The 15693-nt window shown below is 39.8% G+C and overlaps 1 protein-coding gene across 1 annotated transcript; it reads right to left on the bottom strand.

Moving 5' to 3' along the window:
- Positions 1–292: 292 nt before the first annotated feature.
- On the bottom strand, positions 293–8223 carry SLC19A3 (solute carrier family 19 member 3). Its single transcript, XM_060107084.1, has 5 exons — positions 8074–8223; positions 4991–5804; positions 3248–3440; positions 1482–1623; positions 293–451 (listed from the first exon to the last, which is right to left on the bottom strand). Exons 1-5 carry the CDS (start codon positions 8221–8223, stop codon positions 293–295), a joined length of 1458 nt encoding a protein of 485 aa, XP_059963067.1.
- Positions 8224–15693: the final 7470 nt, after the last annotated feature.

Raw genomic sequence — 15693 nt, 5'->3', positions numbered from 1 at the left:
ATGCCACTTGCATGTCCTTGCAAACAATCAAAACCAGAATTTTCCAGTCATTGTTATTCACTGGGGTTCCCCAACATAGGCTGTTTAATTGAGATGGTATACCTGAACAGCTGCATCCAGTTCAGCTGGGTACATAGATATCTGGTCCAAAGCTGAACTTTCCTGGCTCTGAAAAGGTTCATTGGAATCCAGACTTCTGAAGTGTGTCAATTTATGGCACTCTGTGACTTTGTGACCAGCAGAGTCCTTGCTCAGAGGCTGTAGTGGTTGACAGAGGTTAGAGCCTTGTTCATTAGTTGTTCTTTGGTTCTTCTGGGTGTGACCCATATGGATTCTGACTTGTAGCAGAGCTCTGCACTGTCTTTCGGCATTTGGTTGAGTAGATAATGAATATGCTTCGCATTAGGAAAATGCCAGCAATGACTGCAAAATAACTCCCATAAACTAAAAACTAGAGAAAAACAGAGTTAGACACACATGAAATATGACTATCTTTGTTATTGATAATACATAGCGATGCTGTTGATTTACTTGGATTATGAGGTAACCGAGAATCAGGATCTTAATATGGTTCTTTTAGATTTGCACAATACTCTCTTTTCCCCTCTTAGAAGAACCAGGCATGAAAGGGTAAGCAATGCAGTAACTAAGAGTGTGAGCTCTGGAGTCAGGGTTGCTTGGATTCAAATTCTAGCACATGCCACCAATAGTGAAAAAAGCACTAAATCCCACTGATTTATGTGTCTATGTTTGGAGGATAGTGCAATGCTATATGTAATGTCTCCAGGAATGAAGTTTTGACACTGAGGTTACTTTTTTACCTGCCTTATCCCCTTTTTTTCAGATCCACATGTAAAATGTGAAATTGGACAAATTTTAAGTCTCTCAGTACTCTGAGAGACTTAAAAGGGAAGTGAACTCTGCAGCTATGTACCCCTCCCCAGTTGCATCTTAGTATATTGTGGTACTGGACCACGGGGGAAAGAGGAGACATAAGGGGGACATGAAGGCAAGAGTGTTACCTGATGGGGTTTTAGGGACCAAAGGCAAATGCTAACCTATAGTGATTACTGCTCAAAACCTACTTGGTTTTACAGTTGATAGTTAAAGGCATGGTTAATTTTACTTTATTTTATTTTTTAAGTTTTTTTTTTGATGTGGAACATTTTTAAAGTCTTTTTTTTGAATTTGTTACAATACTGCTTCATTCTTTGTTTTGGTTTTTTGGCTGTGAGGCATGTGGGTTCTTATCTCCCTGACCAGGGATCAAACCTGCACCCCGTGCATTGGAAGGTGAAGTCTTAACCACTGGACTGCCATGAAAGTCCTAAGGCATGGTTTATTTTAAAATTTGCCTAGCCAAGAAATTCAAGAAATTAAATACTGCCAGTGGTAAGGTTGAAAAAACCCTTTGAGATGACCAAGTTATTCTACATCCCCCCCAACTACGTGAAGAGGAAAATGGAAGTACTGCAACTTACCTGAATGCTGATTGGCAGCCCCAATCCTCCCTGATCTACTACGATCACGGTTATAATGGTCTGAATCACCAGGGCAATGAAAGTGTTGATTCCAAACACCAGGGCATAGCGTTCCACACTCAGATTAACTGCGATCTGAAACCTGTCATTCAAAATAGAATAAGATTTTTAATGAGAACATACATGGGATTCTTATCTTTAAAAGAAAATGAAGAGAAAGCAGTGTCTTGTTAACAGCACTTTTGGTCTAAATCTCCTCCAGTATAGACAAACGGGCAGAACAAGGAAAAAATATATACTTAAAGGGTGAATTAAAATATACTTAAAGGAAATATGGCAAAATTCCTCCTATCCAATTTAATCGTTCCAGAAATTAAACCTAAATGTTCTTCCTTTGAGATGACCCATATTAAACTGAGGCCAGAATTGGAATTGGAATTGGAATTGGAATCATCTTCCACTTCTGATTTAAATCTCATAAGAAACTTTTTTAAAATAATTATATAGATTTGAAATCTTATTACAAAGCACTTTTGAAAGACTGGCAGATATATGTTATTCATAGGTCTTCCTTGGAATGCAGGTAAAAGGCTTTGGGTTCTGAATATCCTTAAAGTGAAAAGAAAAAATGTCATCCTACCTTAACAAAATACTCACCTTAAAAAAAACTCAAGACACATGAGTATGATACATTAAACAGATACCCTTTGGTGAAAAAAAATTAACTTGCCTCAAGTTTCATCTCTTTCCTTTGTTTCATGATCTTTTTTAAGGGTCCACATTTCCATGTTTTGTCAATTACTTATCAAGTATTTTTCACAGACTAATACTCAAAACCTTGTAAAGCTTTTGGCTCTACTTCTTTCATGTGATTTGAAATTCAAATGTTTCTTATCTCTTTTGGTTAATACCAAAGCATATATCCTATAGTCAGCTTTCTCTGCACTTATATATAGAACCAAATTTTTTTTAATTAATTAATTTATTTTTAATTTTGGCTGCGTTGGGTCTTCGTTGCTGCATGCAGGCTTTCTCTAGTTGCAGCAAGTGGGGGCTCCTCTTGTTGTGGAGCATAGGCTCTAGGCGCACGGGCTTTAGTTGTGTCACATGGGCTCAGTAGCTGTGGCTTGTGGGCTGCAGAGCGCAGGCTCCCATAGCTGTGGCACCCGGGCCCAGCCGCTCGGCAGCATGTGGGATCTTCCTGGACCAGGGCTTGAACCCGTGTCCCCTGCATTGGCAGGCAGATTCTTAACCACTGTGCCACCAGGGAAGTCCCAAACCAAATGTTTTTAATCATTAAAAAAATGATCTCTGGGTTCATAGTTTCTTGTAGTCTTTGCATCTACTTTTTTCAGTATCCATCTTGCTGAAAATATTTGTTTTCATACAAAAGTATATGCCTGGAATTACTCAAGCAACCAAGTGAAATCAGAGGTGTAATCTAAACTTAATCATTCAAAAAAAATTGCTTTACACCGTGCAAATTGGCAAACTGTTTGAAATAAAAATCACAACCTGACAATGTATCATTGCCTTTGGTTTATGAACTTACAGAACTTGTTTTCCTTGCTGATTAATATTAGCAACATTTGGTGAGCAATTAAATGAAAAATGGCTAAATTGTGCCTAATTTAATATGAAGTAGTCAACATTTAATATTGCAATTGATTAAAATCCTTCCAAAGTTCTCAAAAGAATTATAGGAATACAGAAAAGAGAATATGGTTTAGTTTTAGGAGTGGGAAGAAATGCTTAGTAATACTTACACTGCTATGGTGATAAGAAGCATATAGCCGGTCTTGAATAACAAATAGCCAGCATAGCATGCCCATATGTTGGTCGTGTAATGCATAAGAAATAGAGAGCCTGCATTGACAACCGAGAAGATGGCCAGAGTCAACTCTCCCAGAAGATCCCAGTTGACTTTCACATAACCCACTGCAAAGGCAGCCAGGGCCCCTAAAGGAGAAACATTAAGGAAGATCAACGTATTGACTTTGCTCATGGGAAACATCAACATGCTCTCTTAAGAACTCAAGTCTCAGGTAATTCTGAAAGATAAACATACTGCTTTCTCAATTCATGAAAATAGTGTGATCTACCTAAATGGGGATCTATCCATTTCTCAAGCATGTTTTCCTTTGGCTACTCTCTTTAATTTCTAATCTTTCAGTCATTTAGTTGTCAGACTTTTAATGAGCATCAACTACATGCCAAGCACTGTTCTATGCAGAGGGACTAGAAAGGTTCCTAACCACCCACAGAGTTGGGAGAAATGATACATAAACTCAGTCACTTAATAAACATGCTCAAGGCAGGGAAAGATAAAGGTGAAACAACTGCTCTGGCAGTACACCTAGCTTGTTCATATTTGCCTTTCTTTATTGTTTTTCTCAGTGATAGGTAACAGATACATTGCATCAGGTAGTAAGTTTTAGTCTTTATTACTAATCTTTCTTAATCTTACTTCTAATCTCCATCTTAATGTCTTCAAGATCTGGCTTAATTTACTTGAGGTTTTGGGTGAACAATTTACAGAGTTTAAGAGATTGAATAATTGACAGTAATTAGGGTTAGCAATTATAGTTCTCTTTAACAAAGTGAGAGATATTTATGTTTCAAATTACTGAGATTTGATTAACTTTTCCACATGTGATCTAGGCAAGAACTGCAAAAGAAATAAAGTTACTTTTCTTCCCAGAATTTGGAATGTAGGAGAGATAATTTCAGTGAACTAACTCTAATACAGTCTTGGTTTTCAGGAGTTAAACTGAAATCTCCTAAAAGGAAGACAATAATAAAACAGACACCACATTAGGTCTCTGAAAATTTATGTAAAAGAGGGTGTGGAAATCTCCTACTTCCTAGAAAAATACCTTCAAAGTCATAGTTGAATTTAAGTTTCCATTAACCAGGATATAAATATTTATTGAAGAGGGAACTTCAAAGGCAAATTTTCCTCTGATATTAGAATCCTGACTCACATAACATCTTCCACTTCTGATTTAAATCTCATAAGAAAGCTAATTTTGAAAATTTGTGGTGTAGAGCCTGGAATTATTTAAAGATGGGCACTAGCTAAATCAAATTCTTTATTAACATAAACGCTTCCAGTGATAATTTGGAAGTCTTAATAGTTCAGTTCATTTTCTAAAATAATAAAAACACCTTGTTTATATCCAAGATGCCTGTGTTCTCTTTGATATTAAAAACAATCCTGAAAGAACAGGGGGCATTATTAACACTTTTCTTGATGATGAAATGGAATCGTAGGAATCTGGCTAGAATGTAATCACTTGGTGCTGAATTCTGAGCTCTTGAGTTACCAGTAACTGCAACACATTAAATAGAAATGTCATGTCCCTCTTTTTGCCCCACTGCCCTCTATTCCTGGAAAAGATTTATATGCCTTCTGAACAGACCTAATTTACCACCATGGAGAATTTAGCCACTGGAGAAATGAACTTAGTGGGGGGTAGCCCATCAAAGGAAGATCAAAGTTTACTTACCTCCAAAGGTGGCAATAGCTTCTACTGCTCCATTATATATTACGGAACTCTGGCCTGGTGCCTTGTAATCCCACAGGACTTGAACATAGTTCAAAACCTGGTTAAAACCTGCTGTGGAAAAAGCCCACCATAGGGACCAGTAAAAAAGATGTTTTGAGGAGTAACACTCCTTCAAATCTTGTAACCACTGCACAAAAACTCTCAAAGCTACATTTTCTGGCTTTGGGCTGCTCCACTGGCCATCATACGGGTTCCCTGAAACAGTGAATACTTCTTGTCCACCTGGTTCATGATCTTTTTGAGGTTCCTCTAAGACAGCATCCTTTCCTGGTGGCTTTGGAGGAGCTTCTTTGCTGGGTTTTGCATGAAAAAACATGCTCTTCTTAGGCATTGGTAGGAAAAGTGAGAAAAGGAAGGCCATGGAAACAGAGGCCAAGGATATGACATTGAGGTAAAAGTACGATAGGCTGGCCAGGGATACCAAGAGTTGGGCCAGCACTGAGGCCGCCGTGTAGGCCACCAGCGTGACACTCCTGCAGTAGCCACTCACTTTCTGATAGTGCTCTGGGCTGACCATGCTGTAAATGTAGGCATAGTAGGCCACCTCGGTGGCAGTGACCATCCCATAGAAGAACTCTACAACCTGCATGGTCTTCACTCCTTGGCCAAACAAGAGCAGCAGCCAGGTAATGATGAAGCTAATCCCTTGTAGGATGATGACTGGCTTGTAGCGGACATAATCGGTGAGGATAAACACAGGGAACAGCAGCACCAGATATGAGTATGTCCACACGGGGAAGATCTCATTTGTGATCTGCAGAGTTGAAAAATGGATCCTGTGACCATGAAGCACCAGGAAGCGAGAAGGGTTACCTTTCTCAGATTTGTGTGTTACTAAGGTACATGTCGCTTGCCCGATACAAAACTCTGCATCCAATCAAATAGGGTATTCTTCATATTATGAGAAAGCACAATAGAAAACTGATTTTCAAGGAAACCAGTAGGAAAGGAGAGCTCCCCCCTAACCCCCCAAAAAACCCACTTCATATACTTACATGCATCTTAGTAGAAGAATATATTGGCTTAATGTGCAATCTGAACTATATTAAATTTATAATAGTATGTACACTAGAGCCCAGGTGTACCTCATTTTATTGTGTTTTGCTTTATTGTGCTTTGCAGATGCCGTGTTTTGTTTTGTTTTGTTTTGTTTTTTACAGATTAAAGATCTGTGGCAACTTGCATTGAGCAAGTTTATTGACACCATTTTTCCAATAGCATTTGCTCACTTATGTCTTTGTCACATTTTGGTAATTCTTGCAATATTTCAAGCTTTTTCATTATTATTATATTTGTTATGGTGATCTATGATCAGTAATCTTTGATGTTACTATTGTAATTGTTTTGGCATTTTTTTTAGCAATAAAGTATTTTTCAATTAAAGTATATAGTTTTTTTAGACATAATGCTATTGCACACTTAATAGACTATAGTAGAGTGAAAACCTAACTGTTTTATGCACTGGGAAATTAAAAAAAATTTGCGTGATTGCTTTATTGTAATGTTCACTTTATTGCAGCGGTCTGGAACCAAACCTGCAATATCTCTGAGGTGTGCCTGTAAACTAGTTAAAAATTGTTCAACAGACACTTGTGGGTTTTTCAGGCTATTAAAAAATACTATTCTCTTCTTGTTCAGAGATAACAACACTAGATAAAGCAGCTACAGTGTTAGAATAATCCAGCAACCTTTACCTTTATGTGATTCATCATTATGACAAAAAATCTCAGCCCTTGCAAGTCTGGATGAACACCCACATGAAGACAGCACAGAGTAAATCATCTTGCAGAATTATGGTGTGGGAAGAAGCAATGCATTTCATCTCCTTCCTGGCCAAATTTGCTGGGCTCCCAACCCCGTTTCCCTCCAATTCTACAGATTTGTCTCTGCTTACTCAATTCTGGCCTCAGTTTAATATGGGTCATCTCATGGATTTAGTCAGAAATGCATGGCACCTCAAGGTTCATTCACAGAAAGGACTGAAGAAGTTGTTGATCTTTGGGGCATGATGGGTACAGGTGCAGGTCAGCTGCATTAGAGTTTGTTCTGTGCCCCCCTGCTTTCTCCAGCAACCTCAGTGGGTTCCTGTTTCAATGACAGGGGAAAGTTCAGTGATTTGAAAGGCTAATGTAACTGGGCTGCACCTTTGAGGTCCAGCTGGTCCACAGTGGTCAAGGAAGCAGATCCCTGGGGCTCACTGGTTGATTTTGGATGTCTATCTGTTGTTTGCTTTGTCTTAATAGTGACATGCTTCCATCTGGGAAACTCTGAAACAGAGTTGTCCCTAAGTGATTTTACACTAGAGCAGAATAAGCTTGCCCTTCCGTCCATACCACCTTATCACCAAATAAAGCAGCATCAGTGAGCCTTTCAGGTGAAGCCACACACTCTACAGTGTTTTCTTAGCTATGGCTGGAGACTATAAAACCAGCCCAGGGTAACTCTCCGACTGGGGCAGTGCACTTTCTTGTTGCACTTTTCATTAAAAAAAAAAAAAAAAAAAAAAAGAGGTGGATCCTTTGAGTAAGAGAATTGCCACTTCTGGGGAAGATAAAGCTGGGAGATAAAGCTGTTAATGTCTCACCTGCTGATAAATAGTTTTTCAAAACGGAGTTAGTGTCCTAAAGAAATGCTACAATTTTTAAACAGATTCTGCTTATACCCCAGCAGGCTAAAAGTTTATTAGGACTAGATCCTGTGCCTGGCATTGACTTTATTTTAGGATTAGTATAATAGAATCAATGAAGACTTGACATGTTCCCATGCATTAAGCCTAATGTTAGAAGTCTACAAAGGTGAAAATATTTATTACACATGCAATGTGTTTTGGTTTCCCATTTTTGCAAGTGTGAGGAGGAAAGAGTAGTTTGAACAGTTCTATAAAAAACACATACTATGAAGATGGGATTCATTGAGGTCAGTGTGTTAATCTTATTTCCAGTTGAATGAAAACCCCACTCTAGGTCCTTGTTCGAGTCCTGTAAGATTAAACCACATCAAGGTATGTATGTATATTAACTCACCTCTTCACTGGTCAGGTTTTTATCTGGCCCAGATAAATACAGCATAAGGAAGGGTTCTGAGGGTCTCATCATGGAGAAAAATCCAAACAGGCAGAGGATCACAGTGGGATAAATCCAGGAATGGCTCACTGAAGTTTGGAAACAACTCATGGCTGATCAAATGGAAACAAAACAAAAATTAACTGATGTTTATTCTTTCTGGCATCCTGGATGGATGTCAGGAAAAGATTATTTCTAAATGTTTAATGAAAGGACAAAGTTTCATCCATCTGAAGCTGACCTGAAAAGGTGAGTGATGAATAACTGCTTTCAAATATTCCTTAGGAGAATCAGTCATCCCTCCTTTGCCAACAAAATTCTTATTTATTATTGCTGGGGGAAGAGTCCCACTTCTTTAGTGCTCTCCATCTTAAACATGGTAATAAGTAGCTACTAATAATTGGTAAACGATGGGCCAGTGGATGTTTAAAAGTAAGTAAAACATTGGCTAGTGAATTACTGGTGTACAGGCATACCTCAGAGTTACTGCCGGTTTGGTTCCAGACCACTGCAACAAAGCAAATATTACAATAAAGCAAATAGCACAAATTTTTTGGTTTCCTACTGCATATGAAAATTATGTTTACACTGTACTGTAGTAGTCTATTAAGTGTGAAACAGCATCATGTCTAACAAAGCTATGTGCGTACCTTCATTAAAAAATACTTTATTGCTAAAAAATGCTAACCATCAATTGAGCCTTCAGCGACTTGTATCTTTTTGCAGTGTTAACATCCAAGATCACTAGTCACAGGTCACCATGACAAACATAATAAAAATGAAAAAGTTTGAAACATTGTGAGAATTACTGAAATGTGACACAGGGACACAAAGTGAGCAAATGCTGTTGAAAAAGTGGTGTTGATAGATTTGCTCCAGGCAGAGTTGCCAAAAACCTTCAATTTGTAAAAACTGCAGTATCTGTGAAGGGCAATAAAGTCAAGTGCAATAAAATGAGGTCTTTCTGGACATGACCTTCTAGGAGGTCAAAACCAAGAGAACAGGGACTGAGTTGGTCAAGGCTTCTTCTGTCTGTACACTTTATTTTGCATGGAAACTTCTGACTCAGAAATCTTAATACACTGAATGTATTTATTTACACCTTTTCTCTCCATCAGGCTCTCCCTTGTTTAGTATTGTGCTTGACACATAATAGACCTCCAAGTTATTTTTGTTAGGTGTCTATGATCTGAGAATTTATAATTCTTCAGTTAAAAAATTAAACTGGATAAAGCTCTGACTTACCATCTTTTCCATATTTCCCCCCTTTTCCATCCTGGTGCTAACTCTGGGCTGGGAATAGAAGGTGTCACGTCTTAGACTGTTATTCTGCTTTTCTTTTTGACTGGGCCCATCTCATCTCTAAGTCTGAAGTTTCACACCACTCAGTGGGGCAGGTAGCTCATTAACAGTTCATACTCAGTTCATACTTTTTTCCTAACCCAGAAATAAAATTGCTTGAACTTCAAATTTCAGACAACAACTCCAGTAGAGGATCTCATTTATCACTGCACAGAAAAGCAAGAGCAACAAAGCCCTTATTATATGGTGGCCACATTTGAAAACATCTTGCTTTTTCATGTGGATTACAATGTGCAATGGGAAAACTCAATCTTATGCCCTCATAGTTTGGATCAAACTTTACTTTGTAAAGGGGACACATTTTTTTGGTGGTCTTGGGCATGTTTAAGTTCTCTGAGATAAGTCCTAGGAAAGAAACTAACCTGCTGTATGATGTTTTTCTGTATCTAATCTAACTAAATCCTCATAATAACTATAACACACAATAATTTCCCAAATTCCCAGGTGAGGATATGGGAGATCCAAGATGTCCAACAACTGGCTTCAAACCACATGGTCAAGATTTGAATCCAGGTCTTCCTGGCTCCCAGCTCCAGGGTCCTGTCACCTGCTCCACCTGGCCTCATTCTGGTGGCCTTCTTCCTTGGTTGCTGTTATTAACCTAATGACATCCTCTCCCCACAGTGAGGGAAGTGTTTTTATGAACATGTTCATGCTGAAGAGTATGGCTTAATACCCAGAGCTTCCAGGGGCAATTACAGGTTGAAAGTGGGCCAGAGAGAGGGGAGATGATGCTCACTCCAGAAGAGCAAGTCACCTGGGTGGGATGGGAACTCTGCTAGGGGCTGAGGAGGTGGGGGGCCTGCTGGGTCACACCACTGGCCTGCCACCCACCCGACCCATTCACAAGGTGGTCCCAGACAGCTGCGTCGTTCCTCTCTTAAGTTAAATAAGTTTGTTTCTGTCAACAAAACCCTTGATGCGGCTGCACAGAGATCAGGGGAAGGATATGGATATGGAAGTGGATTACAACAATGTGAGCAATGTGACAATGTGAACTTCTTGCCAACAGCATATTGGATTTGACGGTCCTCCAGCTCCTGCCTCAGCCTAGTATGCATGGGATTTATCTTCTTCCTGAGTTGCTACCAGGGTTTGTGAGTAATGTTCTTATAGAGAGGGCTATCCTGGGTAGGCAATTACTGAGGCTTGGCCATCTTTCAAAGGGTAGTCTTAATGGGGTGACATCTGCTGACTCTACATCTAGAACATTCTCTCCATCTGCTGACCGTGGATTGTGCACTAACTCCACAAGTCATTGTCCTCTCTGTGCATCTCAGAGACCTAGGACTATGCCCGTGGCCCCTGGGCTGCTAAGAGACCCCTGGATCATCTATCTTTCCATCTGATAACTGTCCTCCCATCCAAGTATTGATATCAACCAGGCCCGACCCTGCTTACCTTCCAACATCAGGTGAGATGGGGTGCGTTCAGTGTGCCAGGGCCATAGACAGAGCTGTTCTAATAGAGCTGCCCCACTGGATTTAGTTGGGAAGGTCAAGCAGAGAAAGACAGTATATGTAAGCAGGAGGGCAGCGCCTTTTGTCTGTTTGGGTCATTGCTCTATCCCTGTGCCTAGAAGAGCTCTCCACACAGTAAGTCTTGTAGAAGGAAGGGGATGAACCTCTGAGAAGCAGGAAAGCTCTGTCTGGATTTCCTGAGGGCCCTTCCTAGTAGCATCAGGTAAAGGCCAAGGAGGTTTTCAATTGTACAAGCACCTTGCATTCAGTTGCTCGTCTGTAAAGTGGGATAACAATGCTACCTGCATGTGTGGACTTTTTGTGGGTACCAAGGGCTTTGATACCTGGAAGGGACTTGGCGCCTTGCTGGGCACAGAGCTGCCGCTCAAACATGTCATTTTCACTCCCTCGGCTCTCTCCACGTGGCAGGCCCCACAGTGATTCAGGCTTACTGAGGAGAAAATGAGGGAGGGTGTCTGGGTTTAGCTGAAAACAACTGAGAAACACCTGGGTGAGGGGGTCATGCGTGAGCCCAAGGATGCTGGGCTTCCTTCCCTCCTCCTTTTCCAGCTCCTTCCCACAGAAACAGACACATGCTCCAAAGCTAGTTTTTCTGCCAGAGAAAATGAGAGAAGGCATCTAAGCGAACACCAGCAGGAGTCCTTTAACCGAGGAGGGCTGTGTAGAGCAGCTGGAGTCTCCTGGCTTAGCTGCAGCAGGAGCTCCTACACCCTTTCTGAGACCCTGTCTCACCTGCTGGCGATTCTTCAGCCTCCAGGGCCACGGCCCCTGTCCCCACCCGCTGCCTGCTGCCCCCTGGGAGACTCTGACACTCTGGGCTGCTGATGTCTGGCTGTTCTTCTCCCTCCCCCCACCCTCTACCCAGGGTCTCCTCATCAAGCACTTGCCTCACTGCTTAGCCCTTCTCAACCCTGGCCAGTTACTACGACTGTGAACTTGACTCACGTCATCATCACCGGGGGTTTGGTGAAAATACGGCTTCCAGGACTCCAGCCCTAAAGTGTGATTCAGTAGGCACAGTGAGGCCCGGGCATCTGCATTTATAGGCGCTGAGTGAGTCTGATGCCAGAGGCCCAAGAACCCTTCCTCCCTTATCCATGTACTGGGCTGAACAGCTCCACACCACAGTGTGGTGGGGGAAGTGGAGGAAATCATCCAGGGAGCTTCCCCACACCTACACATACACTTATTACCCCCAAATTTTCTGCTGGACCTCTAGGCCTTGGAGAGTTCAGGACAGGTGGAGGAATCCTCAGGGGATTCCAGACGTTTCAGATAAGACTGTCCAATCCTGCCCCACCCACTATCCCCTTGACGTGCACACAGCACTCCGTCTGTGACCTGTCCTGTCCCATCCAACCTAAACTGCTTATCCGACGGTGTCTGTGTTCAGCCCTGAACAAAGCACCATGGCTCTGGCTCCTTCAGTCACCACAGCGATTAATATATATTTAAATATGTATACATATTTTTATTATACATTTTAAACATTTATATATATTATGTTAAATTATAATATGTTAATATATTTTATTATATGTTTATGTTATATCAAATTATATTTTATATTTATAATATATATTTATATTATATTTATAATATATTTATATTATATATAAATATAATTTATATATTATAAAATTTATATATTTATGTTATATATAATATATAGTTTATATAGTACATAAAATATGTTTATATATATTTACATATTACATATAAAATACAATCTATTTATATATAATATGATATATAATTAATTATAATTATGTATTATATAATACAGTAATGCCCAACTTATCAATGGTTCAACTTAGGATATTTTGACTCTATAATGGTGTGAAAGTGACATGCCTTCAGTAGACAGTGTACTTTGCACTCTGAAGTTTGATCCTTTCCCAGGCTAGTGACACGTTGTCTGTCCCATCCCCTCTCGTCATGCTGGGCAGCGGCAGCCTCCACTCAGCCAGGCGATCAGGGTGAACAACCGACACACTTACCACCTTTCTGGACCCTGACAACCATTCTGCCTTTCACTTTCAGTACAGTATTCCAAACATTACATGAGACAGTCAATACTTTAGTATAAAACAGGCTTTGTAGTATATGATTTTGCCCAACTGTAGACTAATGTAAGTGTTCTGAGCACATTTAAGGTAGGTGAGGCTAAGCTATGATGTTTGGTAGGTTAGGTGCATTAAATGTATTGTTGACTTAGGATATTTTCAACGTCCTATGGGTTTACTGGGGCCTAACCCTAACCCTTGTAAGTCAAGGAAGATCTGTATACAATATATTATGTATAAAATTTACATAAAATTAGGATTGTTCTAAGGATTAGAGACAAATAATTATATAAAGCAACTATATTATAGACTGTATATATATATATATATATATATATATATATATATATATATATATATATATATGGCCCCCAATTTCTCAGACGTGAGAACTGAACCTCCCCAGAGCTCATGGCCACTCAGCTAAAAAAGGTTAAAGCTGAGTTCAGGGTTGGGTCTGTTGGCTCCAAGTTTATCTTACTTCTCCCTGAGGGGTAGGTAGATGCCTCCTACTTCCGTGGCACCAAGTCCACGATCTCGACATTTTCTTCTTCTCATTTCCTTGCCAGCTACCCCAAAAAGCACTGTCAATATGGGCTCTAGGATTCCAACTGAACAACCTGGGTCCCGCCCAAATCCTCTCTTTCTTACTGGAGAAGCCTGAGGCTACTGGCCTCACAATGCTTGGAAGTACTAGTTATCATCTTTTGTTTTTATCTTATTGAGGAGATGCTGCTCTTTCTGTCATCATGACTATGACTATGATAATCAAATTACTTATGCAATTTCTTCCTACAATTTTTACATTTGGAAAATTATTTTAAAAATTTAAATTGAAGTACAGTTGATTTACAATATTGTGTTAGTTTCAGGTGTACAACAAAGTGATTAAGTTTATATATATATATATTTTTTTTTTTCAGAATCTTTTCCGTTATAGGTTATTACAAGATATTGAAAACAGTCCCCTGTGCTATACGGTAGGTCCTTGATGCTTATCTGTTTTACATATAGTAGTTTGTATCTGTTAATCCCATACTCCTAATTTGTCCCTTTCACCTTCCCTCTCTCTTTGGGTAAAAACAAGCTTGTTTTCTATGTCCGAGTGTGTTTCTGTTTTGTATATACATTCATTTGTATTATTTTTTAGATTCCACATATAAGTGATATCATATAGTATTTGTCTTTCTCTGTCTGATTTATTTCACTAAGCATAATATTCTCTAGGTCCATCCATGTTGCTGCAAATGGTAGTATTTCATTCTGAGTAATATTCCATTGTGTATATAAATACCACATCTTTTTTTTTTTTAACATGTTAAATTAGCCTTCCTTCCTTCCTTCCTTCCTTCCTTCCTTTCTTTCTGGTTGCATTGGGTCTTCGTTTCTGCATGCGGGCTTTCTCTTATTTGTAGCAAGCGGGGGTTACTCTTCGTTGCGGTGCACGGGCTTCTCATTGCAGTGGCTTCTCTTGTTGTGGAGCATGGGCTCTAGGTGTGTGGGCTTCAGTAGTTGTGGCACGTGGGCTCATTAGATGTGGCTCGCGGGCTCTAGAAAGCAGGGTCAGTAGTTGTGGTGCACGGGCTTAGTTGCTCCGTGGCATGTTGGATCTTCCCGGACCAGGGTTCAAACAAGTATCCCCTGCATTGGCAAGCGGATTCTTAACCACTATGCCACCAGGGAAGTCCCATACCACATCTTCTTAATCCAATTGTCTGTTGCTGAATACTTGGGTTGCTTCCATGTCTTGGCTGTTATAAATAGTGCTGCTATGAATACTGGGATGCAGGTGTCATTTCGAATTAGCGTTTTCATTTTTTCTGGATATATACCCAGGAGTGAAATTGCTGGATCATGTGGTAGCTCTGTTTTTAGTTTTTAAGGAATCTCTATACTGTTTTCCACAATGGCTGCAAATTATTTTAATTTTTCTTTGACAATTTTGTGAAGTAGATAGAGGAGGTTATATTGTCCTTGTTTTATATATAAGGAAACTGAGGGCCAGAGGCAATAAGATTTGTGCCAGTTTTCACATTTAACCAACATTAAAACCTGAACTTGGACTCAGTTTTTCTAATTACAAGTTCAGTAATCTTTCCTCTTACACTATGTTGAGAGTGTCTGGCTATATCCTCAAAATTCCAATTCAAATTTATTTTAGAATAGTGTTTTTCAGATTGTCAGTATCAAACAATTTTAGTGGGTTGCCAACAGGATTTTTAAAAAATGTTTCAGAAAAACATTAAATATCAAAGCTCACTGCAGAGTATGCCTGTTTTTTCCAAAACTTCTGTTTGGAATATATCAATACAGTTGACCCTTGAACCACGGGGGGTTAGGCGTGCCTACTTTCCTCGCCGTTGAAAATCCAAGTATAACTTATAGTCGGCCTTCTGTGCCCGCAGTTTCACCCTATCCATGATTCTGGATCTGTGGATTCAACCAACCAGCTTGGGTACTACTGGAGTATTTAGTATTGAAAAAAGCCTATAAATAAGCAGACCTGTGCAACTCAAAACCATGTTGTTCAAGGGTCAACTGTATATATATATGACCACATTTTACATTATATTGCTGTGGATACAGCCACTGGGTTAGAAGTTTCAGAGGAAAGAATAAGACTAAATATTGAATGGCATCCCTCATAAGCACACCTGTTTACGTCATCATAG

The sequence above is a fragment of the Mesoplodon densirostris genome, chromosome 8 (assembly GCF_025265405.1).
Source record: "Mesoplodon densirostris isolate mMesDen1 chromosome 8, mMesDen1 primary haplotype, whole genome shotgun sequence".
Classification (NCBI taxonomy): domain Eukaryota; kingdom Metazoa; phylum Chordata; class Mammalia; order Artiodactyla; family Ziphiidae; genus Mesoplodon; species Mesoplodon densirostris.
Note: the sequence above shows the minus strand (reverse complement) of the source record. Positions and strands in the feature narration are given on the sequence as shown.

Coding starts and splice junctions, on each gene's coding strand:
- SLC19A3 (XM_060107084.1), bottom strand. CDS start 8,223: ATGAGTTGTTTCCAAACTTCAGTGAGCCATTCCTGGATTTATCCCACT. Junction 3,441..4,990: donor AGCTATTGCCACCTTTGGAG/GTAAGTAAACTT, acceptor TTTCTCCTTTAG/GGGCCCTGGCTGCCTTTGCA. Junction 1,624..3,247: donor CTTCTTATCACCATAGCAGT/GTAAGTATTACT, acceptor TTTGAATGACAG/GTTTCAGATCGCAGTTAATC.